Source organism: Siniperca chuatsi, linkage group LG10 (assembly GCF_020085105.1).
Source record: "Siniperca chuatsi isolate FFG_IHB_CAS linkage group LG10, ASM2008510v1, whole genome shotgun sequence".
Lineage (NCBI taxonomy): Eukaryota > Metazoa > Chordata > Actinopteri > Centrarchiformes > Sinipercidae > Siniperca > Siniperca chuatsi.
In genome coordinates this window covers 6711414-6738449 of record NC_058051.1, presented here as the reverse complement: position 1 = coordinate 6738449, position 27036 = coordinate 6711414, and the positions used below count along the sequence as shown (strand labels likewise).

At 36.7% G+C, this 27036-nt stretch overlaps 1 protein-coding gene across 2 annotated transcripts in view; it reads left to right on the top strand.

Moving 5' to 3' along the window:
• The window catches only part of itchb (itchy E3 ubiquitin protein ligase b), a 31080-nt gene extending 8812 nt beyond the window's left edge, over window positions 1-22268 (top strand). Inside the window, exons 5-24 of one of the 2 annotated variants that reach the window (XM_044212902.1) lie at window positions 1299-1433; window positions 1796-1841; window positions 1930-2111; window positions 2505-2751; window positions 4875-4970; window positions 7549-7723; window positions 8184-8253; window positions 10800-10884; window positions 11053-11181; window positions 12743-12815; window positions 14055-14126; window positions 15018-15106; window positions 15582-15741; window positions 15910-16043; window positions 17246-17386; window positions 17624-17744; window positions 18021-18125; window positions 18455-18551; window positions 19048-19120; window positions 19426-22268. In XM_044212902.1, the coding sequence (XP_044068837.1) occupies window positions 1299-1433; window positions 1796-1841; window positions 1930-2111; window positions 2505-2751; window positions 4875-4970; window positions 7549-7723; window positions 8184-8253; window positions 10800-10884; window positions 11053-11181; window positions 12743-12815; window positions 14055-14126; window positions 15018-15106; window positions 15582-15741; window positions 15910-16043; window positions 17246-17386; window positions 17624-17744; window positions 18021-18125; window positions 18455-18551; window positions 19048-19120; window positions 19426-19525 (2330 nt within the window). In that variant the 3' untranslated portion in view covers window positions 19526-22268. The remainder of the gene's footprint in view (window positions 1-1298; window positions 1434-1795; window positions 1842-1929; window positions 2112-2504; window positions 2752-4874; window positions 4971-7548; window positions 7724-8183; window positions 8254-10799; window positions 10885-11052; window positions 11182-12742; window positions 12816-14054; window positions 14127-15017; window positions 15107-15581; window positions 15742-15909; window positions 16044-17245; window positions 17387-17623; window positions 17745-18020; window positions 18126-18454; window positions 18552-19047; window positions 19121-19425) is intronic. The other variant, XM_044212903.1, reaches the window with a different exon arrangement.
• The last annotated feature ends 4768 nt before the right edge of the window (window positions 22269-27036 follow it).

Here is a 27036-nt window from a genome sequence, read left to right as displayed (position 1 = left end):
TTGTTTTCTCACATTTTTTGTATAAAATCTATGTTGTCCAATATGATCTTTATTTTGTAAATGGAGTCTAAAAAAATGGTAGCATGCTTCTTTTTGTTTGACATTTTGGATGCTAAACAGTACATGTTTCTGCAAATAGTGCAGGACTGTCGCCGTGGTTGTCCTGTTGATGAAATTTGAGTTTCTGAAGGTGGAGCTTTGTCTCTTCAGTTATCGTGGCTGTTACTGCTAATGTTCTTCTTTCATTTATTTGAAACTGTTGTTGCAGCTGCCAGAAATTTAAAATGCATCACTTCCTGCTCATCAGAGGTTTTGGCAATGGCGTATCTGGTATCTATCTGGTGTGGTACAGTTTGATACAGCTGTATCACAGCAGTCAAACAAAATGTAGAAATTAAAATGACTTATTTGAACTGTTGGACCAAGGCTGTCCATGCCTCTGTCAAAAATCTGGCAACCCTAAAATACAGAAGTTATATCAAAGCATTACAGATGTGGTTCATCAGACTTATTTTAGAATAAAAAATAAACCACTGAGGCACTCCACTTAACATTTCTGAAGGAGGCTGCTGTTTTTTGTCATCCCCTTTTGCCCTGGTAGATTTTTGGGCTGTTTATCTTTGGTTTGTTTCTCATAAAGACTCCATTCAGTCCCCTGCCTGGTCATTCTTTTATGCATGGACCCTGGCCAGCAGTGCTAATGACGGAGAACTCTGGGTACAAATCACATGTCAAGAGCTGATTGATATTCCATGTCAGAGCAGGAAAATACACGCTGATCGCCATGACTTTGTAATTTAAATTACTTGTCGATATGAACATGTTTTGTAATTTTTACAAATGAGCCGTTGATTATCCCAGCAAGAGCAACATTCAGCCTGAACAGGAACAGCAGATCTAACAGTGTTGTCTTGTTCCCCTCATTTATTTAGATAATTGATCCTAATTTAAACTGTAATGTCTCTCTACACTGAGCCAAGTAACTACTGGCATTGTTGGGCAGTGATGACACTCAAAATAAACAATAATGTTGGTATTTTCTCTGTTCCCCAAGTTGCCAGGATTTGACGTTTATAGGCAACTGATGGAAAAAAATGTTAACTTTTGAAGTTGTTTCTGGAGGTTAACAATCTATTTTGAACTGCTACAGTATACTGCTGGTTTGACTTTGATGAAATTTGAAGGGACAATGCATCTTGTCACTGATTGGCTCAAGGTATGCCTGCATCATTAATAGCAGGCGATATATTTCAGTTGTCATTGTCTTACTGTGACTGTTACCATCTGTCTCAATGTAGTCTCTGAGGTGGTGCAGACCTTACAGCTGTGTGCAGACAGAGACCAGTCAGATGTGGTGGGAGACCTGTCTGTCTGCCTGGACGGCATGACTGTCGAGCCCGAGATGTTCGCCACAGCTGAGGCTGACCATCACAGTGAGTCACAGAAGAGCCACAAGCTGAACAGAGTTTACATCAAAAGCATGCAGGCCTGTTTAAATATTTTCAAGTTTATTTGTCATCTGTAAAAAATATAATTGATGCAGTTATTCGACTGCACTTGTCTGTTGTCATAGTTAAAATAATGCCAGGAAAAAAGTAAATTAGCACTTTTATAAATGGTTTTCATTCTGTCAGTATCATGTTTTAGTTGCTTGCAGTTGAAGTATGTGGGATAATCAAGCAAAACCTTTGTATTTATATCGACAGGGTACAGTCACATTAGATTTTGTTTGTTTGACTGGTTTTGTTATGTGTAAACAGGAATTCCTGCTTAATTTATTGTGTTTTTACTTCAGGTACATCAAATGGGGAATCACAACCAAATGGGGATCATGCAATAAGGTACAGTTTCTCTTCCCATTTTCAGTTGAGTTTCGTTATTATCGTAGTTTCTGCTTTATTTATCTCCATTGACCCTCCCTCCTCACAGGCGGAGTCGAGACAGCTCTCCAGCTGTGGACGGTGCAGAGCACAGGTCTTCTCCCAGTGGCCAGAGGTCAGTGAACAGCACAGGGTCTCCCTCAATGTCATCAGGGGGCTCGAGGCCTCTCCGACCACCCAGGCCCTCCAGACCTCCTCCTCCAACCCCCCGCAGACCCACCTCTTCACCAGGTCAGACATTTACTGAAGGAAGGTCCCATTCTGATCTGCTCTAGACACTTTTCAACTAAGAACAGGAGGGAAACAAAGGTCAAGTGCTCTTCTTCCTACACTGACTGTGTACTCTGTCACAATCTAATTAATGTCAAACATTTACTCTAAGGCTAAATTGGGGGTTGGGCCACTCAACTTACAAACACATTTTTTGTATGACCAGTTTACTTTAAAATGAGCCATATTCAAACAAGGCAACGCTGCAGAACAGCACAAATAATTGAAATATGCCAGTGTTACGTTTGTGAAGAGAAGATTTGGTTTTGCCAACTCAAGCTGCAAAGCCAACCCGCCTTGATAAACTCCTTAGGATCTACAATTTACCTCTGTGATTTCTGATTGTTTCCTCAGCATCTTCCAGCAACAGCTCTGCACCAGCTGATGGCAGTGACGGTCAGTCAGGTTCTGATACACCAGTGCGAACACCAGCCTCAGGACCTTCATCAGCCCCAGACTCAAGTCCATTGGTAGGCTCAGACAGGAACTCCGTGTCGGCCACCAGCTCTGAAGTTGCAGCAACCAGACAGCCAACCAGCACCATCACCCCTGCTGTCACTCCCAGGGTCCCCGCTGTCAACACTGGACCGTTGCCCCCTGGGTTAGTTCTCATTTTGTAATCGTTAGAAGAATAACTTAGGAGGTTTGGTTAAAGAATAATCAAAACATTTTTTTATTTAATTTTATTTTTGCCAATGTCACTAATGCAAGCTTATTGTTATTAACGCTAAAGAGTGACAAGTATTATCTGGTCCCTCAGTGTCATGCTGAGCAGTAATAGTATTATAATGCCCAAGCCAAACAGCAGATTATATGTTTTCTGCTTTGTCTTTGTGCTGTTTCTGTGTCTCACAGACACAAAAGATACAAAATCACAAACTTCATCAACAGAAAGTTTAAGGGGGAAAAAAAGATAAATCACTCAAAGGAATAGAAATTGGGTCATCTTAAGCAAAAAGTAGAGTCTGTCAAATTCTGGGATAACATTTACTCCAGCCCAATAAGAATACAGCAGTAAGGCACAGTTTAGTGAGCATGTATTAAGTCCTGAACCCATATATGGATAAATAGAAGTGTGTGCACAAAGATTTGTGAGTGTAGGACAGCAATAAAGTGGGATTATTGGTTGGTCTGGTTTAGATTCACATCAAACCTTCACTGAAATTCATTAGAAAATATTTTAAAAACACAATGCAGCTGTGTGTGCAGGCACAAATGACAAATGTGAGGATATAGAAATGTTTTCAGACTTATAGCATATCATTAATACAAAAGGATGACATGTTACTGTTTTGTATGTAGAAAACAACACAGGTGTGTCTGAACATTGATTACATTGTGAGTTAGTCACTTATGGCATTTTACATTTTTAATGTGATTGTGACTAACTCACTCCATTATCATTGCAGTCTTTTTCTCATTGTCTCTCTCTTTGGTTTGATTACCTCTGCCAAGGAGGTTATGTTTTCAGTGCTTGACTGTCAGCAGGATTACGGAAAAACTACTGGCCCGATATTCATGAAACCTGGTGGAAGTGTGTAGCATGGGCCAAGGAAAGATTCAATTTTGGAGCAGATCCGAATCGCGGGCCTGAAACATTAATTATTTTTCACTTTCGTTAACGTTGCGAGATAGGTCAATTGTAACACGGTGTCTGTAGCAAAATGAACTGAATTCTTCACGTATGCGCGAATCCATTGTCATTAAAGTGAATGGTGTGCCATGATTAAACATACAACAAAACATGCCACCTCAAACATCACTGTAGAAACAAATGCAGCAGGTACTGTATGTAAGAAATAAGCAATCAGGGATGTGATTTTTCCAGATTATTCCGGAATTTCCGACCTGCGCGAACTACATAATAAATGCACAGCTGAGATGATGAGGCTTCAGCTAGGCACAACCATATTTTGACATACTGTAATTCTAATAGTTTTGGAAATATATCCAGACATATATAATGGTTGCGCTTGCAGATTTGCATATCATAGAAGACTGGACTATTAACCTTGGCAGAGGTCTGTGCTCTCCGAGTGTCCTTCTATTTCAGACTATAATTCCTTAAATACCCCTTTTGAACTGTTTTAGTGTTGTCGTTGTGAAATGCTCAATCTGATCGTTTCGCTCTGGTTTTAATAAATGAATTCTTTCTGTGCATGTTTGCCCCACATGGGAGTAACATGAGGTGACATGAACGAGTTTCCAGGATGGACAGAAACATGGCGGTAGCAAAACAAAACTGGTCTGTGACTGATTATAACTTTTTTTGTTGAAAACCTTAAAAGATTTATGGATTGTTGAACGCCAGAAACAGAACAGCAGAAATGCAAATACTGTTCCCAGGACACGATGTGGTCCATCTTGAAAATTGTATTAACAGACGGAACCACTTCTTCTGCTTATATTTCTGGCAGATCAGACCTTTTCACAGCGGGTGGAACCACTTTGTACATGTCAAAAAAGTTATTTTCTGAGCAAGTGCTTTGGGGCATGTAAACGCACATCTTATCGGATCATAACAGAATTTATCTCATTGCACTTTTCCTATAGAGCAGGTCTAGTCCGTACTCTTTATAATATTAATGAGAGGGGGGGGGGGCTATTTGCTGCTTTTGTAGTAGAAAGACTCATGTTGTGATAGCCATACATAATACACCTAAATGGCTGGAGCCGTGCACCCTTACCTAATGTCCTCAATTTTATTGCTGTTATTTTATCTAGGTGGGAGCAGAGAGTGGATCAGAACGGCAGGGTGTATTTTGTCGATCATGTGGAAAAGAGAACAACGTGGGAACGCCCCGAACCACTGCCCCCTGGGTAAAAAGTCCTTTCCTTTTGATATTTCTCTTCTTAGATACAGATAGTATTTTCCTTTTAAATTTTATAGGATTCTAATCTATTTGTAGATCAAATAAGACTCTTAAACAATATGGTTACTACATACTGGCTCATGCCTTGTTTTAAGGGCATGAGCCAGTAAGATCCTCATTATTTTATGTACATGTCTTGTTAATTATAGTAGCTGCTCTCCACCATTCTTGTGTCCACCAACTTGGACATTTTATAATAATAATATAATAATAATAATAATAATAATAATAATAATCTTTATTTATAGAGCACCGTTCAAAATCCACGTTACAAAGTTCTTCACAAAGGCAGCAAAAAAGCAGACAAGTCATAAAACCATCAGGTTTTAAAAGAAAACGGATAAACAAGACTTTTTTTTTAAAGGAAAAAGGACAGTTCAAAGAACATTTTAAACTAAAGTAAAATCAGGAAAGGCTCTCTCATAAAATGTTTTAAGAAGGGACTTAAAGGAGATCACTGACTCAGCCGACCTAATATCCTCCCATTTTGTTTGTATCTTGTGCTCTACCTGCATGAGCACAAAGACACGTGTGTCGTGGGTGACGGTTTCATGCTACAGTTGGTGGCAGTAAGATGCCAAGAAATGTAGCAATGCGCCAGTGAAAGGCAGGGAAGAAGACCGCTAGCTAGTAAACATGAATGTAAAAGTTGGGTTTCAAAATATTCAAAAACTCGCCATTCTACACTTTTGCCCTCAAGGTGCCCATAATGCGTTTTGATGAGAAACATTCAATCTAAACATAATGGTTTGTTTTCAAGAAAACTCTACGTGGAACCTCTAACTACCTTAAAAGGATCAGTGTATTTAGTTTGTCTTTGATGGTAGGCTTCTATACCGGCAAAATTACAACATGCAAAGGAATCTTGATGTGCAAATTTCTGGTATTACTGGGGCCTTAGTGTAAATTCAATAGTGTTTCAATATGAAGATGGACCTGAATTCATTTCACAGGCAGTTTGTTAGTGTTCCTTGTTGCTGTTTGTCCTGTTAAGTCTCTTCAAATTCTACATAGGAGTGAGGTTTAAACCCTACAGACTATGTTGACCTTCACATAGTCACACCACTAAGGCCTCTGTATTTTTCTCTCTTTGATCTTTGGCTGGACTGTCTCATATGTAATTTGCTGAGAGCAGCATGCAGCTAGATCCTGTGCCCTGTTCACCTACCACATTGATAATTTACTTTTATTCTTGAGCTGTGACGCATTTACTTACCCAAGCTTTTTTTTTTTGAAGCATTAGGGTAATGTAGATCCAATGGATCGTGTCTACCATAGCACCATATTTTAACTCTCCTCATTTTCTTTAACATGCTTGCTCTATTTTTCTGCCTCTTTCTAAGACATACATTGACATGGCTGGTTATCAAACACAGCTGTATACAAAATGCAGATAAAAAAACAAACAAAACAGAAACAATTTATATTTAAAATCCTTGTGATGGTTGCCTGGGTCCAGACCTTTGGTCTGGCATCATGACTTGAATCCGCGGTTTTCTCGGTTGAAAAAACGAGGGTAGGACTAACACTGCACCACGGGTAGGACTAACACCACTGTCAAGCTGTTGTCAAGCGTTGTCCCCGCTGCGTGCCAGAACCAAGTAGGAATAATAACAACAATGGCGACCGCTATAGACAAAATAGAGGCTGCAAATTTATTTTACATAGACGGCATGTCTTCTCAATATCGCCCAACATCGTAGTTTGTTTTTACTTCACTCTACTCCATTCTTAAAACCCCAACAAAACCAATATGTTGGCATGGCTACGCATCAGTGTCGACTTAAAATGACGTTAGATTCAGGCGGATATATTGGTCTCTAGTGATTGGTTAGGGAAAATCAAATCTCCCTCACAGAAATCAGTTAGAGTGGAGCATGGATGTATTATAAGATCTGGATACCGGACTCAAAGATGGTGCCTATTCAGTCCAATTAGAATTTCTCACCTGGCACATAGGCCAAAAAAATGTCTAGCTTCTGGGTTTTACTCTCGCAGTAATGTTTCTCCCGCTGGCCCTACCCGCAAGTTCCCGTTCAGCCCATAGACTTTACATTGTGATGATTTCCTCTCGGCTCGAGGAAAGGTTTATAAATATAAAACCTCCATGGATCAAAAATTCATAATGGTCATAATTGACCTTTTTTTCAGTTCGAGGTGTCCTGTCAACATTTTAACAGATGTCTCTTTTATAATGGTGGTCTATGGAGAAAATGCTTTTTAGGCAGCAGTGGAATTTTTCGCTGCAATACCGCAAGTGGCCACTGGCCAAATTGGAAGCAATGCTGAGCGGCGGTGCTGTACCCAGGTCTTATTGTATATCCATCAAGTGGAGGCAATGTCAGACTGAACATGGAAATGGAATGTAATGAGTTGACAATTCTGTCTGATATCGGGCAGTTGCTATAGATGAATTGTTTTAAATAGTGCCTAATGACTTTGAGAGGCTGAAGTTTTTACCCACTCTACCTGTAATCCCTCTATTTCTTCCTCCCATTGTCTTCCCTTGTTTCATTTGTCTTTAGCTGGGAGCGTCGGGTCGACCAGATGGGGCGGGTCTACTTTGTTGATCACATCACGCGAACCACTACGTGGCAGCGCCCCACAATGGAGACAGTGCGCAACTATGAGCAGTGGCAACACCAGCGTAGCCAGCTACAGGGTCACATGCAGCAGTTCAACCAGAGGTTCATATTCGGGGTACGACTTCTTCTTTGTAATGCGATGCTGTGTATCATGGATAAACTGGAATATGGTCACTATTATTGCCTGTATCAGCCTTCTGGTTGTCCTGTGTGTGTGTGATGAAAGAGAAGTGCGTCACCTCCATGAGTTTAAGAGATTAAGTAAATGAAAATGTTTTTGCTGAAAAGTGAGTTATGCAAGCTAGAATGCTGATACATTTACTGGTATCAATGCACACTGTAATGTTTATGTTTGTGACATTAATGTTAATGACAAACAAAAAACGACTGGCTTAAAGATGTTACTTTGGTTGAAGCTGATATTTGTCTTTACGTCTGACTCCTCCCTCATAATATCTCCTGTTAAACCAAAGTAACTCCATTCGTTTGTGCATCAAATCACAAATTCAAACACTGTAGTTGTCCTTTAGGTGCTTTTTGATTCATATGAATTATTCTGATTCCCTGCTGTGTAGCTACAAGACCAGGTCTCAGCCACTCAGAATAAGGAGTTTGATCCTCTCGGGCCTCTGCCACATGGATGGGGTAAGATCTTTCAGGCTTTTCAATTTAAATACACAGTCTTCTGAGAAATCATTTAATTTGTGACAGTAAGTATTCGCCATTAAAGGTAAAGGGTAATTTATTTATCATTATACAACACAAGGTTGTACAATGCTACACACATACACTATATATATATGTGTGTGTGTGTGTGTGTGTATGTATATATATATATATATATATATATATATATATATATATATATATATATATATATATATATATATATATATATATATATATATATATATATATATATATATATATATATATATATATATATATATATATATATATATATATATATATATATATATATATATATATATATATATATATATATATATATATATATATATATATATATATATATATATATATATATATATATATATATATATATATATATATATATATATATATATATATATATATATATATATATATATATATATATATATATATATATATATATATATATATATATATATATATATATATATATATATATATATATATATATATATATATATATATATATATATATATATATATATATATATATATATATATATATATATATATATATATATATATATATATATATATATATATATATATATATATATATATATATATATATATATATATATATATATATATATATATATATATATATATATATATATATATATATATATATATATATATATATATATATATATATATATATATATATATATATATATATATATATATATATATATATATATATATATATATATATATATATATATATATATATATGTATATATATATATATATATATATATATATATATATATATATATATATATATATATATATATATATATATATATATATATATATATATATATATATATATATATATATATATATATATATATATATATATATATATATATATATATATATATATATATATGTATATATATGTATATATATATATATATATATATATATATATATATATATATATATATATATATATATATATATATATATATATATATATATATATATATATATATATATATATATATATATATATATATATATATATATATATATATATATATATATATATATATATATATATATATATATATATATATATATATATATATATATATATATATATATATATATATATATATATATATATATATATATATATATATATATATATATATATATATATATATATATATATATATATATATATATATATATATATATATATATATATATATATATATATATATATAGTTGAATGCATTTTTTAAAATTTTGCATCTGGGAGAATGCAAGACAGCATCATAAATATAGTGAAGTTAATAATATGGTTATTACCTTCACATAAAATGTTCGACATCTGGAAACAGTGTCCATCCACTTTGACCGGGCTTGAGCACCAAGCACCATCGGCGTAAACACAGAATCCACCTCCCTTCATCCCGCCTCATCCAGCTCGGAACAGTCCGCCCGTTGAGTACTTGAACCTGGATGTTGGTGGAGTAGGTCTCTGCAAAGATGTAGGCACAGCAGTCTCAGGTTTTCCGTTGCTTGGCCAACCTGAGTCCCTTTTCATCCAGACTGGACATTAGCCAGGAGGAGCCTTAAGTCCAAACTGGGCCAGCTTGGCTCCTTTCCTGGCTCTTCCTCTCCTCCTGGGGCGATCACACAGCACCCACCATGGTGTCTGGTCCGGTTGATCTGGCTGAGTGGATCGTCTCAAAGTCCACAGCTCTTTGATCCAAACCCCTGCTTCCTTTTTTGATGAATAGATAATACGTGTTTCAGCAATAAAGCTGGAAAGAAATAAGATAGCAGATAAAACCAAAAATGTACTGGAGTTTGAAGGAGCCTAGCCTACAGGCCACAGGAATCTACATGCGCAGCCATTGATTTGAACTATTTTGGCTTAACCCTTTAAATCAAATCCAATCAGACATCATTCAATGTTTCAGCAGCAAAGTCGAAAAATTTAAAACACAAATGTTGCAAGTTTGAAGGAGCTACCAGCCGCTGCATCTACATGCACGGCCGTTGCCAAATGTTTAATTTTATAGCTGAGACTTTGATTTTATTTCATTGTACTAATGTGTGTTAAAGTACTTCACATAACTTTTCCTTAAGAACTTAATCAAGAAGTTTGTTGTTTGTTTAAGATACGTAGCCTTCAACAATGAGTTGCAACACCTGTGTAACTCAGAGTTGTAGCTGAATTGCTTTTAGACAAGGTTGGCCACTTGTGTAAGAAAAACTTCTGTAATTATGAAAACATCCCACACATCCCCACACAAGTAAACCAGGATGTAATGTCATATACAAGATGGGTTTTTTTGTAGTTTTTCTTTTAATTAGGTTAAAGGACTTTTAAAGAAAGTTTTAAATTTGACAAGTAGGCACCCTGAATTGCCACTTTTTAATGAGTGCATACAAGTTGAATAATTGACTAATTGATTGTTCCTGTGTCTTTTCAGAGAAGAGAACGGATGCGAATGGCAGAGTTTATTTTGTACATCACCCTACACGGTCAACACAGTGGGAAGACCCACGAACACAGGGGTTAGTTTGTCTGTGTATGCATATTCCACTGCCATCATTTCAGATAAGCTCCATATCAGATGAAAATTTAAATGTGCTGTACTTGTATATGACATAAGTTTGTTTGCTGTATCTTTTTAGGTTCTCCTGAAATAATCCATCATCTCATGATCTTGTGTCATTTTTTAGGTTGCTGAATGAGAAGCCACTTCCAGAGGGCTGGGAGATGAGGTTCACTGTAGATGGTATTCCCTACTTTGTAGACCACAACAGGAGAACGACCACCTATATTGACCCTCGCTCTGGAAAATCCTCACTGTATGTCTTCCACCATTTTGTTTTCTACTTCCTAAAAATCTTGAGACTTGAGAATCACATAACCGTATTACTTTGTTACTTAAAGAGGTGTCAAGTAATCTGTGATCTTTTTTTGACCATTGACCAATAAACAGTAGACATTAGAAAAATCAACAACTTTCTAGCACAGCTTCAAACCACTGCTTTTGGAATTATCAGACACAAGCAAGCTAGCTAACTAGAGCAGATACTCAACAACTAATGAAGAGGCAGTGTATAACCATACCAAATACTGGAATAATAATACTGCTATGTAAGTTTTACTTTTTTTGGCTCAAGAATAACGCCTTTAGGCATTAAACCTGTGTAACAGAAGTAGCAAAAGCGTTCTCATAGCTCCCTAATGTTTTATTGTATTTTTTGTTTATAAAAACAAACATGTTTCCTATTTTCAAAAGACATTCTGAGAAATTATGAAATCACTAGCTATCTGTCCATAAATCACAGAGAGCTGAGGCAGAGCAGGGTGCCTGGCAAGAAAACCATCTGGTACTTAGCTACTGTATGATTCCCTGTTGTGTTGTCAAACTGCAAACTGGCCTCTGTCTTCTCTGAGGCTGTGTCTGGTCTGCAAGACTATTTATTTATTGAACCATATTGACTTATTTATTTATTTCATAGCTGTATTTATTAATTTCATAGGTATATTTATGTATTTATTTAATATTGAGTAAAATGGCCTTCCATAGTATGTAGCTTCGTTGTAACTATTATACCTTAGATACATATCTCCTGGAGTCACTGTCGGTAACAAACTGGCTTTAGTCTTTCCAGCTCTTCTGCATGCCAGAAATTAATGAATGAGTGGTGTGTGTTTCCAGCCACAGAGAAAAACCTCAGAGTGCTTGTGCCATAATGTTATGAATTAACTCATTAAAATGAACTTATAAAGCTGGTATTAAGACAGAATATTTACTTGATGCTAATAGGAATGTTATCAACCTTTAAGTATTTCTTTAATTTAGCTAGTATTTGACACTTAAATTATAGAACATACAGAACTTCACCAGGTAGCTCTGTTCTACCAGGTCTGTTTCAGCAGATTGAATCACTGTCTCTGAAATGTTTAGAAATTGTGACGCATTATCCTGATATGACTAATGGGTCACCTAGTCTCTTTTGTCATCCGTCATTCTCACACACGTAACACCTCAGGTGATTCATGATAATAACTTGTGAGCATAACATGTCTTGAGAGTAATTACTTTAGTTTGGTTCCAGTGGTGAAAAAACCAGTTTGGTGAATCAGGATAAGAATGTGACAGTATGAACTGACAGGAGCAGTAACATAACCTTAACATATTTACACCCTTGCAAGGACTTGTGTACTATAATACTTTTTGGAATTATATCATGAACGGGGGAAAATAGTGAACTACTGAAAACAGCAAAAAATATCAGCTTCATATAAAACAAAAACACATTATATATCAGTGTGGGATAAATATTTAAAATAACATTTAATATGCTTTAAAATATTAAAACAATTTAAGAGTCTATCTCTGCTTCTTTTCCGTCACAGTGAAAACGGACCACAGATCACCTACGTTCGAGACTTTAAAGCCAAAGTACAGTACTTCAGATTCTGGTGCCAGGTAAGAGTCTATAACCATATATATAGTTCAACCGGATTACTGGTTATTCTTAAGTAATGTTCTCCTTTGAGTACATGTTTCTTTCCCAGCTGTATTAATCAGGAAAAGAATCAAGCATCTGCAGATTGACTAGAGCTGGTAATTTCACTGATTGGCACCCCTTCAACCACAAAGCAAGAACTGATGAGAGAAATTGCCCGTTAAAATGAAAATCTGCAGAGTCCTGGTGTTTTGTGGCACACCGTGTTCCATTCCAGTCTATTTATGGTGCTTTTACACTGTGCGATAATTTTGCAAGCTACTTTCATATCATACAGTGCCAGATGGGTCTAATAAAATCCTGGTCGCAATCTGTGTCAGACTGTACATATAAACTTTGTGGCATGTCAGTAAGTTGTGTGATAATTGCTTGGTGAATGATGCCGTCTTTTGGCGCAGTAGCTCTTAATCAGTCTACACTTCTTCTTTTCATTTCTGCTGTTCCCTCACAGGGGTCGCCACAGTGAATCATGTGCCTCCATCTAACCCTGTCCTCTGCATCCTCTTCACTCACACCAATTAACTTCATGACCAATTAACCTCTTAATCAGTCTACACTAAAACATCTAAAACATGTGAGGGACTACCCAAAATCACACAGTGTACATGGGTCCTAACTCATCATGACTTAAGTTCAGTCAGTCAGGGATGAAATTATTTACTGTCACCACACCTTAAATAATCTACAGAATTTATGCACTGTTTAATTGGCCATTATTCAAATTCAATTCAATTTGTTGGAAGTATTATTATTAACTGTTTAACTTCTTAGTAATAGATTTTCTCTAAACTCACGCAGTCCTTTTACAGCTATATGTTATCACCATAAATGTACTGTAAAAGAAAATGTGTTATGTGTGTTAATGTGTTAAATGTGTTAACTAAGAAGATAAACAGTTGATAATACTTCTCACAAGTTCACTTTATCACTTTATGGTAATTGTTGTGTGTGTGTGTGTGTGTGTGTGTATATATATGTGTATATGTGTATGTGTGTGTGTATATGTATATATATATATATATATATATATATATATATATATATATATATATATATAATATAATATCGTGTGCATTCCATATGTATTGCAACTCAGTGTTAATTGAATTTGAATGACTCATGATCTGACAGGTGTTGTCATGTCACAGCTGAAAGCACTTTGACCGCTAAATGCTTCTGACATTTCCCCTTTTCTTCAGCAACTGTCAATGCCTCAACACATCAAGATCACAGTATCCAGAAAAACCCTGTTTGAGGACTCCTTCCAGCAGGTAAAGTGACCCATCCCAGCTATGCAGTCACACAGGGCTCACTGAACTCTGTGTTCAGTGTCTCACCTACTCTACCTCGAGCTAAAGTGATGGTCTCTTGGTTGTTACACTTTTCTAGTAGAGTTTAATTTAATTTGTGTAATTACCTCCTAATTGTAATCAGCAATGGGGTCCCTGCTGGTCTTTAAAAGTGTGCAAACAGCTTTAAACTATGCACATTTAAGGTACAGTATATCCATGTTTTAAATTTCCAGTTTGTTTTTAATTTTTCAATAGTTCCTAATTTACATCAAGTTGTTGTATTGCAACATTTGTTTTTACTGTACTTTAATTTTGTTTAGTTTGTTTTTTTAACATCTAATTTACATTACTGTTACATAAAAGGTACTCTGTGAATAGGGGACTTAGCAGAAAAGTGACAGTCGACAGTGAGAAACCTGTAAATATAAACTGGTGTTTGTAAGACATCACTTTATTCAGTCAGCTGTAGAGGATATTTGACTTTGTTATTGAGTTGCTGTATGTAAGTATTAATGAGGAACAACAAAGAAACACAATTTTAGTGTCTTTTGTCACACTGACACAATTACTTATTACAAATACTTGTCATTTTGGTGGCAGTGATAAACTTGCTGATGAAGTTTTTCACTTTTGACAGAGGAGTTGAATGTTTTGAATGAGTGACAGCCTTTTGCAGAACAATTTAAGTGTTGTGCTGCTCAGTATAAAATGTTGTGGTGATAGCTCTTAATGTTTTGAGAACTGCAACAGCGTTAAGGAAAATGTGCTTAAGCAATTGAGAAAAACTGTAATATCCCCAGTGCACTAAGTTACTGTTGTGTAATACAGTAATTACCCCACCAGTCTATCAACACATTGTCTCTATTTTAGATAATGAGCTTCAACGCTCAAGATCTGCGAAGGAGACTATGGATCATCTTCCCTGGAGAAGAAGGCCTTGATTACGGAGGCGTTGCCAGGTAAGTTAATTGGCCGAACATAAATATTTGTAAATGTGTGCTTACACGTAGTGAAGAAAATGTGTTATGGTGTTTCATATATTTTATGTTTATTGTAGTTGCTTTGGTCCATCAATCACTCCTCCTGAATTATTATGTGGATGGTAACCTGTCTGGCCACTGATTTTGAGTTTTTGCTGCTAAATAAATTGGCAATAATTCTTTTTACTTCTCTTTCCACAGCAGAAGTCTCCTTTAAATATTTATTGAGACTATGATTTTTTTTAAATTTTGTAACATAACTCTGAAATCTGCTCCTACTTTTGGCTCACAGGAGGCTGACCTAGACTTGTATTATAGAAGTTGTAGAGGAGTGTTGTAGAAGTGCAAGTAAATCTACACTGAATTGAATGCCCCCCACTGTTTAATGTGTTAACCAGTTAGATAGTTAGCTATGTGGTACTGTTCTTTTCTCATTATTTCTCCTCTCTTACAGGGAGTGGTTCTTCCTGTTGTCCCATGAGGTTTTAAACCCCATGTACTGCCTGTTTGAATATGCCGGTAAAGATAACTACTGTCTCCAGATCAACCCTGCCTCCTACATCAACCCTGACCACCTCAAGTATTTCAAGTTCATAGGACGCTTCATTGCTATGGTTAGTCATTTTTGAATACGTTGGTTTATATTAATTAGTATGGCAACAAAGATAATTGTAAGAGTATTTTGGGGGTTTTCTACTGTACAGAGAAGAATTTCCTGCACAGCAACTTGTGAAAGAAATTGAATCAACAACAATCAAGCAGTGTGTATTTCTGTCCCTCAGGCTCTTTTCCATGGCAAGTTCATCGACACTGGTTTCTCACTGCCATTTTACAAGCGCATCCTGAATAAGCCATTGGCCCTCAAAGACCTGGAGTCAATAGACCCAGAGTTCTACAACTCCCTCATGTGGATCAAGTGAGTACACAGAGCCATGTGGACGACAGTTGGAGAGAAGTGATAGTCTACTTTTACAGCAACGAAAACAATATAGATCTTATTTTAGTTAATTATGAAAGACTTAAAACATGATTGATGCCATTAGATTGTTAATGTGTTCAAGTTATTATGTACCTCCCTTATATATCTCATATGCCAAAATGGTCTTGTATTTCATTCTTGGATTGAAATACACTCCAGACACCCCTGACTAGTTTTTAACATCTTGCTAAATGTATTGCTAGTTTTAGGAATTTTGTGATTCTCACCATAGCACAGATGTTTGTGAGTCACAAAATGCAAATCCAGGTTAAGTCTTGAGCCTTTGAGTTTGAGTCAAGTCTCAAGTCTGCAAAATGGTTCAGACTTTACAACAATTGTGCTATTTGTAGAAACTTCACTGCTAATGAATTGCAGATGAAGAGGAAGGAATTTCAGCAGCGGAGGCGGGTCAACTCACCTGAAATAAAGACCACCTTTTGCTAACTTCAGAAGAAATGATCTAATTTTATTGAAGTATAATATTCAACCTTAAGGAAAAAAGTGTTGAGTCACTATATCATAGCAAAGGTCATACATTTAATGAGTGAGGCAACTGTTGAGACCGTTATTTAGTAACTAAGTTGATCACAAGACGAGACCTGTCAGGATCCATTTGATTCAGCTGAAGGGACAATAATCAATCACATTGTATATTTGCTTTATGTAATTAATCAGAGCAGCAATATCTCAATCTCAGGAAAATCTCGGAAAGTATGTGCAAACAACTCAAGCAATTGTTTGCGTATAAGCAGCATAAGTTCAGTATCGATCAGCTGGACTGGATTTTAATGTTAATAAGTCCCTATCAATTGTATCAGTGACTCTTAAAGAATAGCTAAATTATTTTAAAGAAAAGAACAGGGCCACAGCTCTGCCTCTGTCTGCTCCTCTGTTATTATTTAAAACCTGAGTTCCCATTTCTGCTATAGCAGATCCCGTTATAGTATGTAGAGCACCACAAAACACACTATTGAGGTCCTCAGTTTGGTTGCCCCTCAGTTCAAATTTTTGCAACTTGTTTAATTATGGATGAAATGCTGTATGTCTGCCATGTCTGTTTAAACACCCATTTTTTTTAAGTGAAGGATGACGTACAGTGTTGTAACTGTTGTGCTGTAATTGTCCGTGCTACTCTGTAGGGATAACAACATCGAGGAGTGTGGGCTGGAGATGTTCTTCTCCGTTGACAAAGAGATCCTGGGGGAAATCTCCACCCATGAGCTGAAATCAGGAGGAGGGGACATCCAAGTCACTGAGGAGAACAAGGAGGAGTACATCAGGTGGGTTTGTTTAGATATGATTTAGTCATTTTCATTCAGACTTTTTAATTCAGTACATAATTCACGCAGTAGATTATATGTCAGGTTGGTTTTACTCGGTTCCACACATTTCTTAGGCTAGAATGTAGTATTTCTGAAAATGAAGCTCATAGTGAACCTCACTGCTACTGTAGTTTTAGTGTTTTAATGAGGTGGAGTGTAATATCTGTGTGTGTGCGTTTGCCACTCCCCCCACAGGCTGGTAGCAGAGTGGAGGCTGTCCAGAGGAGTGGAAGAGCAAACGCAGGCTTTCTTTGAAGGCTTCAACGAGGTCCTCCCTCAGCAGTACCTGCAGTACTTTGATGCTAAAGAGCTTGAGGTATAGATAAACTGGAAACTCGATCATTTACGTGATACATGCTGAAAAGAGACCTGTCTAACATCTGGATTGCACATACTGTATTTATATAGCGCTTTACAATTTGCCTCTCATTGACACGCTCGCACATGGATGGCAGCCACTGTGGCTGTGGCTCAGGACATACTGTGCTGTAAATTGAATTTGCATTGTAGAAATATTGACTGATTTCACTCTAACAGCTTTTTCTAGATTAATAAAATTACTATTTTAAAATTAATAACTTATGTCCTACAGGTGATGCTGTGTGGTATGCAGGAGATCGACCTTGCAGACTGGCAAAGAAACACCATCTACAGACACTACGCACGAAGCAGCAAACAGATAATGTGGTTCTGGCAGGTTGGTGTGCACCAGCAGTAGTCACCATTTAATATTTTTTTACTGTAATGTACATTAAGGATATGAGAAATATAGGTTTAATGACTTAACAAATTCAAATTAATATACTGTGTTGTGGGCCTTAATATTTTATGTTAATCGTGTTTTGTTATTATCATTGTTATCAGTTTATGTATTTATATGTTGATGGTTTCATTCTCATTTTTGAGTGGTATGTTTTGAAATCATTACAATTTTAAAAAGTAAGTCAGTCAGTGGGTAAGTACTTATGTTTGAACCTGTACCCAACAAACCCTTGTGATATTTAAACCTTATGCTTTGTTCTTCAGTTTATAAAGGAGATGGACAATGAGAAGAGGATGAGATTGCTGCAGTTTGTCACCGGTACCTGTCGCCTACCTGTAGGAGGCTTTGCTGACCTTATGGGTAATAATTGCAGCAATATAACCATTTAAGTTGGCATTTCATTTTAAAAGCAGCTGAAATATGCATCTTAGACCCATTGGAGCATAGACAGTTTTGATTTTCTTTTTGATTTTTTTTTTTCCTTTTGTCTTTTTGCCTGTCTTCTGTTTATTTAAGACTTATAGTAGCACATTTCTACCTATGTACAGTATATGTCTAATTAAACCATTCCCAGTCCTAAGCATGTTGGCTTGGAAATTTTAACTGTAAAATTGATAAAATTAGTTCTGATACTTAGGACATCAATGTTTGTCAGTTGTAGTAGTAGATGGTAATCTTGAAACTAGCATTAAGCTTTGTTTTACTAGTTTCAATTTTTACAGCAGGACAGTAAAGCTAGGTATCAGTGGGATCTGATTATGTTTGTCCCGGTATCTCGTAACTGTCATACTGATGATGGTGTGTTAAATTAACCATGATCGTTCTAGCTGCTACTGACCTGTGCTTCACTTTACAGGAAGCAATGGTCCCCAGAAGTTCTGTATTGAAAAGGTGGGAAAAGAAAACTGGCTTCCCAGAAGTCACACGTGGTGAGTTCATGCAAACTACTGCCTTTTTGTAGCAGTTCATTGCAAGAAGCTGTAATGTTTCTGCTTTAGTTTGGTCTGTTTGCTTGGTTAGTTGTTATAAGTGGGGACATAATTGCAACCAGCTACAATGAAAGACTTCATAGCTCAAGGATTTATGGGTATAAGTTATTCTTCACGGGTCAAATCAGAGTCTTGTATGATGCTCATTCAGCTGTTTCTAAAAGAGCTCTAACCTTCAATAAACAGCAGAGGAGAAGTCCAATGGCAAGCTGAAATACAGTATATTTTTTATTTTACTTTTCCAGCTTCAACAGACTGGACTTGCCACCCTACAAGAGCTATGAGCAACTGAAGGAGAAGCTGATGTTTGCCATTGAGGAGACAGAAGGCTTCGGACAGGAGTGAGAGGAAACCAGGCGAAGTTTAAATAGTGGGTGCAGGATTCTGAAGGAATAAAGACTACGGTGTTCAAATCAGGGAGCCTCTTTAGAAAAGACAGGTGTTTCGTGTGTTTGTGCTCATGCATGTATGCACACACCTGTGTGGTACTTTATGGGTGCATGTGTGAGACTGTTGCCTGCATGTTGCAAAGGAGCTGGGATTTGTGTACACCATGCTCGCAGCAGGCCTCTCAGTGCTTGATTTTGTACTCTTTTAAACCAAAACACAGAAGCTGCTCCTGTCTCTGAGAATGTGCGGCAAATTATGCATGGGATCCTGAAAACTCACCCTCTACGACATCTCTTTAATGGGGCTGCAGTAGTTTTTCCACCCCCCATGTGATCTTGTAATGGCAGGTAACAGGGTGGCCTTGAGGTTACAGTTAAAATCTCACAACCAGATGGGTCACAAGTTCTAACAGTAGTGTCAAGGTGTCTTTGACTACCTGATTTCTTCTTATTAAGTTGCTCTGCATTAAAGCATCTGGTAAATGTCAGTGTTAAATTTTAAGGCAAAATTGAGAGGATGTGCTTTTCCTAAAACAGGGTTAAGTTTCGCCAAAAAGCAAACTTTGTTGCTCAAAGATTGTTTGTTGCATTAGAATGAGTTGCATCCACATCAATGTCATTCCTCATCATATTCTCAAATCTTTCACACTTTAATCTGCATCTCTACTCATGACTAAGTGGATCTTTTTTTCTTTTCTTTTTTTTTTTTTAAAGTGAACAGTAACACCGACTCCAAATTAACACTTAAATAACAGACAATCTATGTGCTTCGAAGAGATTTGGGAGACATCCCTAATATAAGTAACAAGAGAGAAACAGTTTTGTGTTCCTGGTTCTATAGTATTTGATCTGTGAATCACTTAATGATTGTAAAAAGTGTTGTAACCTCCATTATTTATAGTGGTGGGACATGTGGAAGACAACAGAACTTAAACTGACCCTAGTTTTATAGGGATGGAGTTATGCTGTGATGCAGAATGGGACGTCTTGGATTAGTAGAGTATTCTGGGAGAATCGAAGTTATTCATCTTAATATCACCTTCAGATACATTTTACACCTTCCTTTTAATTCATGTGGTGAAAACAAGATCCTGAAGAAATCCATTTGGGAAGAATATAGTATGCAGTGTATTCAGTACTCAAGATGTACTCGACTTAATGTGTCAGAACTTTTAAAAGACTCAAAACACAAGTGAAAAACACCAAATGCAAGTCAAACCAAATCCATGTTTTTAAAATCTTAACTGACATGAATACTTTGCAAAACTCTAAAAGAAATTGTATGTAGCTCCTCATACACATGTAGCATTTAAAGGTGAGTGATAGCGCTATTGTCTTATTTGAACTATTTTCTTGCCCCGCAACAAACCAGAAACTGAATTGGAAAAATAAATTGAAAATCTGTCATTTTACCTCAGGAATTTGAGTCAGCATTCCTCTGATGTCATTTGTTGTTTTACAGACAAACATACTGCTTCAAAACATTTCTGAGACATATTTTATGTAAAGATTCTTAGTGTGGCGTTGATTATGGATCCCAAGAACAGCCGATTTTGGCAGGTTAGTGTTCGTTAATTACATATGTGTGTGTGCACTGTGCACAAAGAAACCTCCAAATGCTTTACTAATGTGGAATCCAACGTTGAGTGTGTAAACAGTCTTTATTTTGTAAGTGCAAACACTTGTTTGGTTTGACATTGCACAACATCTGATCAACACTAACAGATTTAAAGAAGATGATTAATCAAATTTATCTATATGAAATAAAAACACCCGGTAGTGTGGTTGCTCATTTTGCAGTGTCTTTTTTAATAAGTTAATTACTCACTGGAAAGACAGGCGTGGTTACTTAGGAACATAGGATTCCGGTGTTAGTCTGACAAAGCACAGCACTTTTTAAAATTTCCCTCCACTTTCTTTTCATGCAGCATGAAGGGCATCAAGTCCCGGATGTTATTAACTCTAGGCTCTTTAACACGTGCATGGTGAGGTGGTGTTTGTCACTAGCCTTCAGGTAGCCTTATTTCCACCCTTAGGTATCAGGTATCCTTTTAGCAACTTGATGCCAGCAGAGATGATCGACCACGTGGGCTGAATGGTCAAATTAATCCTCTGCTTCTGGGTCAGTCCTTCTCGACCCTGCTGTGGAGAAGTAACCAGACCAACAGGAGTTTGAGAAATTCTTTTGAAGAATCTGAACCAGTGTGGAAAAGCTACACTTGAGCTGATGGCACATAGCCTGTTTCAATGGCTAATTGTGACTTCAGCTGGGATAACATCTACTGAGACAAAGTCAGTGTAATATAACGAATGTATCATGATGAAAAGTAGATTGGTAAAGTTTCCCATTTACATTTTTGCCTCAGATCGTTACCCCTGATGCAAAGTGTTTTGATCTTGTTCTGGGTCGATCACATATTAAAAGCCCGGGGACATAGTAGTTAAGCAAATATGTAAATATCATAATTCACTGCTTTGTTTTTGTTCTCTAGAGTTTTCCATGTACAACTAAACCACTGTCACTCTGTACATGAAAACGAGTTGTAAATGGTGTCAATAACAAATTTTCTTTTGTAAAAGAAAGGTTTTAATAAGAGGTTTATGGTAACACTATATTTTCTTTTCCCTGTTTAATTTCTGATGTACATGAAAAATGTGTAATATAGAAATTGTCACCTTAATAAATTAAATCAAAAATGTGTGTGTGTGTTTTTGTTACCTATTGTTTACATTTACTGTTATAAATACTGACGTTGTCATGGGGACCAAAGCCTGGTCCTAACGAGGCAAAATGTCATTTTTGAAGTCCTGGTTAAGATTAGGACTAAGGTGTGACTTGAGGTTAGGTTACGGTTAGGATAAGGGTTTGGGTAAGGCTGTCCAAATTAATGGAAGTCAGTGCAATGTCCTAACAAGGATAACTTAGCAAACTTGTGTGTGTTTCATGGGTTACAATTAGGTTAGGGTAAGGGGCTAGGGAAAGCATTATGTCAATGACTCTTCCCCCATGGGGAAAGTGAAACAAACGTGTGTGCGCACGCACGCTGGCGCATACCTTGGATGGATGAAAATCAGTGACAGTGTAAAAAACATTGTATATTACTGTGTTTCAGTCCTTGCAAATTTCTAATCTATTAATATGCGTACGATGTATGGTCATTTCCACCAGTCTTAACAGCTCAGCCGGGTTAAGGGACACAATTGCACCCAAATTTGTTTTAGGAACGTGAAATGTTACATTATAATTGAAATTCTCACTGTTTCAGTGTAGTAAACAAAATCTTCATTTTCAGAAAATGAAGTAAACAGTTAAAATAGTAATTGACCCTTAAATTGTAATGAACCATTTAAAGCTCTGAATGTGAGGGTTAATGTGGAAAAACCTACTGTGCAATGCTAGACCCAAAGCCACACAAAAATGCAGTGACACATAGAGTTTAGAAGTATTTATTATGCTAACATAAAATAAAAAATAGACGAATTAAAAAAAAGGTATGGAGAAATTGTTCATCAATTCAAGCTACTTTCTGCATGTTGGAACGACTCAGTTTCAAAAATGCCCATGCTTATGTGAGCCATTACATTATGTTGTAATGTTTATAATTGCTTACAGTCTATGTGCCAAACAAGATGAGGCAATGCTGCTTTACAATTAAAGTTCGTACCACTCTTATTAACATACAGACAGAAATACAAAAATAAACAAACGTTGAAATGTAGAAATTCACAAATCAATAAATGTAGATTTGTAGAAATAAAGTGACATTCATTTATTTTGCGATTACCAAAATACCTTTATGCATCAGATTTTCAGTGAGGTCGGAACATCTCCACTGAACGGTTTTCACCCACTCACATGGTGTGAGTTACTTACCCATATTGCCTGGCGCATACGCCAAAAAGGTTTTCTAGCTTCCGGGTTTACTTCTGGGGTATGCAGTCCACTGAATATGCGCAGTAGTGTTTCTCCCGCTGGCCCCGCCCGCGAGTTCCCGCTCGCCCATAGACTTTTAGGATTATAGGATTTTTAAATCGCTTTTCTCGGCTCGAGGAAAGATTTACAAATATAAAACTAACATGGATCAAATATCCATAATAGAAAGAGTCATAATTTACCTTGTTTGCAGTTCGAGGTGTCCTGTCTACAGTTTTACAGAGGTCTCTTTTATAATGGTGGCCGCTGGGGTTTTTTTCGTTGCAATACCGCGAGTGGCCACTGGAAAAAATGGCTGCAAGGATGAGCGGCGGCACCGTATCCAGTTCTTATTATACATCCATGTTTTGAAGACGGGGTGGAGCTGGGGAGCATAGCAAGCGCTAACCAGGTTACAAGGTACATCCATAATTCACTGTGGTATTTTATTTCTCTTGTTGTGAAGCACTCTGTACTTTGTTTTGATAAGTGCTCTATAAATAAAGTTTTATTATTATTATTATAATTCACTGTGATTAATTGAAACGGAAAAAATGAACAGCCGACTCCTTAGAGTGTCTTTTAGTAAAACCGAACGCTGAACAAGACATTTTTAGGCAACCAAAATGTTACAGTTAACTTTCACGAACTGAAAACACCCTGTGAAAGGGTCAAAGTTCTTAGACGAAAACACAGACAGCACCCAAAAACAAGTTCACAGCTAGGTAAATGTACACAGTGCAGTGGATACGCATCGCCTCTATCCTGACTGACAGGTCACAAGTTAGTCACACCCTAAAGCATGCCCTCCTTTATCATCTATTTTACTTTAAATGGGACCATAATTTACAAAATGAACATCATGCTGTATTGAAGAAGACTTGAAACTAACGATTGAAACTCATTAGGAAACTGTTTACTGAGGTAATAAATCAAGTGAGAAGTAGGGTCATTTTCTTATAGAATTCTGTACAATCTGACTTCTTTTTGCAACCATTGGAGTCACCCCCAGCATCCAGTGGAGTCTTCTGTCAGCGCGTTTGTTTATTTGCAAAAGAAAAGTCTGGAGAGAAGCTATTCCTTAATTTGGCATTTATTAAAGCATTGGAGGATCAAAAGCATCTTGTACAAGGATCTTTTCTATTCAGAAAACCAGGAGCAAGCTGTTAATCTGTAGCTATCATCCTAAAAAAGAATGCTATTCTCAACATTACACAGAGTTTTAAATGAAAAGGTACAACTATCTGATAGGTTTCTACAGAGGTGGGGAGGAGCTGTGGTTTAGACTTAGCTCTCCCTTCGGTGGTGCACAGGCTGGTCCCAGCCTCTTGGCACACGATTCCACCCTTCGTGTGGAGACAGCGCCCTAGTGGAGGAATCCTACACTTCCTCTGTTTGTAAGTTGCTAAAGCCTATGCTTCGTTCCCCACAACTGATACTTCTCCTCTCATGGCCATTACAATACATACTGTCCTCAGTACATGATGTTCTTTCTGATATCCCTGTTTCTTTGTATAAATGTAAAAGCCTGTTTGCAACAGCTAATCAACTTTTCCCTGCATTCAGCAAGTCTGCAGGACAACACTGAATTGTTAAGCCTCATGCCCTGCGTGTGTGTGTACAAAAGTTTCACCATGGTATTAATATAGGCAAGCAATCTTCGTTTAAGTTTTTGATTCTCACACTTCCTACTCAGTTTCATCCAGTGTTGGCAGTAAGAGGGCAGTTAGCACACCTCTAAGCACTCCCTCTTAACCACAGCGGTTTCACTTTGGAACCATCAATAAATAGATATATAGATATATAGAAATAAATATATTTATAGATCAGTATTTCTTTTCAATAGCTTCCATGTCATGTGACCCAGGGACTCCAAATCCATACCAGATATTACTACCACACCAGACAAATGAGACATACTTTTTTTGTTGGACTTTAGTGCTTCTATTTTATATAAAACATGGAAAATTCAGAATTTTCTTTTCAATAGCTTTCATGTCATGTGACCCAGGGGATCAAAACCAATGCCGAATTGTATTACTGCACTGGATAAATGAGACACACCTCTTTTTGTTGGATTTTAATGCTTCTTCTATTTTATATGAATATTTTTATGGAAAATTCAGATTTTTTCCAATAGTTTCCATGTCACATGACCCAGGGACTCCAAATCCATACCAGATATTATTACCACACCGGATAAATAAGACTTATTTCGTTTTGTTGGATTTTAGTGCTTCTTCTATTTTATATGAATATTTTTATGGACAAATCTGCTTTTTTCCCCAATACCTTCCATGTCATGTGACACAGGGGCTCTAAACCAATGCCGAATTGTATTACTGTACTGGACAAATAAGACTCAACTCTTTTTTGTTGGATTTTAGTGCTTCATCTATTTTATATGAATGTTTTTATAGAAAAATCAACTTGATTTTCAATGGCTTCCATGTCATGTGACCCAGGGATTCAGATGCTTCCGAGTCCCTGGGTCACATGACATGGAAGCTATTGACAACAGTTGATTCCAAATCCATACCAGATATTATTACCACACCGGACAAATGAGACACACCTCATTTGTTGGACTAGTTCTTCTGCTATTTTATATAATTTTTTAATGGAAAATTCAGCATTTGTTGTGTGACCCAGAGACTCCAAAGCAATGCCAAATTGTATTACTGTCCTGGACAAATAAGACACACTTCTTTTTGTTGGATTTTAGTTCTTCTTCTATTTTACGTGAATATTTTGATGTAAAAATCAGCTTTTTTGTCAATTATTTCCATTTTATGTGACCCAGGGACTCCAAATCCAGATTATCTGTTTAAATAAAAAAATAATTCTTAATATCATTCCTCAGACTATTTTGCCTATTCTATACACTTTCACTTTCAAAGGTGACTTTTTGTTAGATACAATAGGTTTACTGGTTAATGCCTATCCTGCAATAATTTTAGAGATACAGTGGTGTGCAAAAGTGGACAATGATCCAAAAAACACCAGCAAGTCCATCTCTGAATGGCTGAAGAAAAACAAAATGAAGACTTTGGAGTGGCCTAGTCAAAGTCCTGACCTGAATCCTATTGAGATGCTGTGGCATGACCTTAAAAAGGCAGTTCATGCTCGAAAACCCTCCAATGTGGCTGAATTACAACAATTCTGCAAAGATGAGTGGTCAAAAATTCCTCCACAGCACTGTAAAAGACTCATTGCAAGTTATCGCAAACGCTTATTTGCAGTTGTTGCTGCTAAGGGTGGCCCAACCCGTTATTAGGTTTAGGGGGCAATCACTATTTCACACAAGGCCATGTAGGTTTGGATTTTGTTTTCCCCTAATAATAACAACCTTCATTTAAAAACTGAATTTTGTGTTTACTTGTATTATCTTTGACTAATATTTAAATTTGTTTGATGATCTGAAACATTTAAGTGTGACAAACATGCAAAAAAACAAGAAATCAGGAAGGGGGCAAACACATTTGCACGCCACTGTAGCTGCTGTCTTAAATTTGTCAGACAGCCTGTCCTGTTCCCCCCATCTGTACAACACC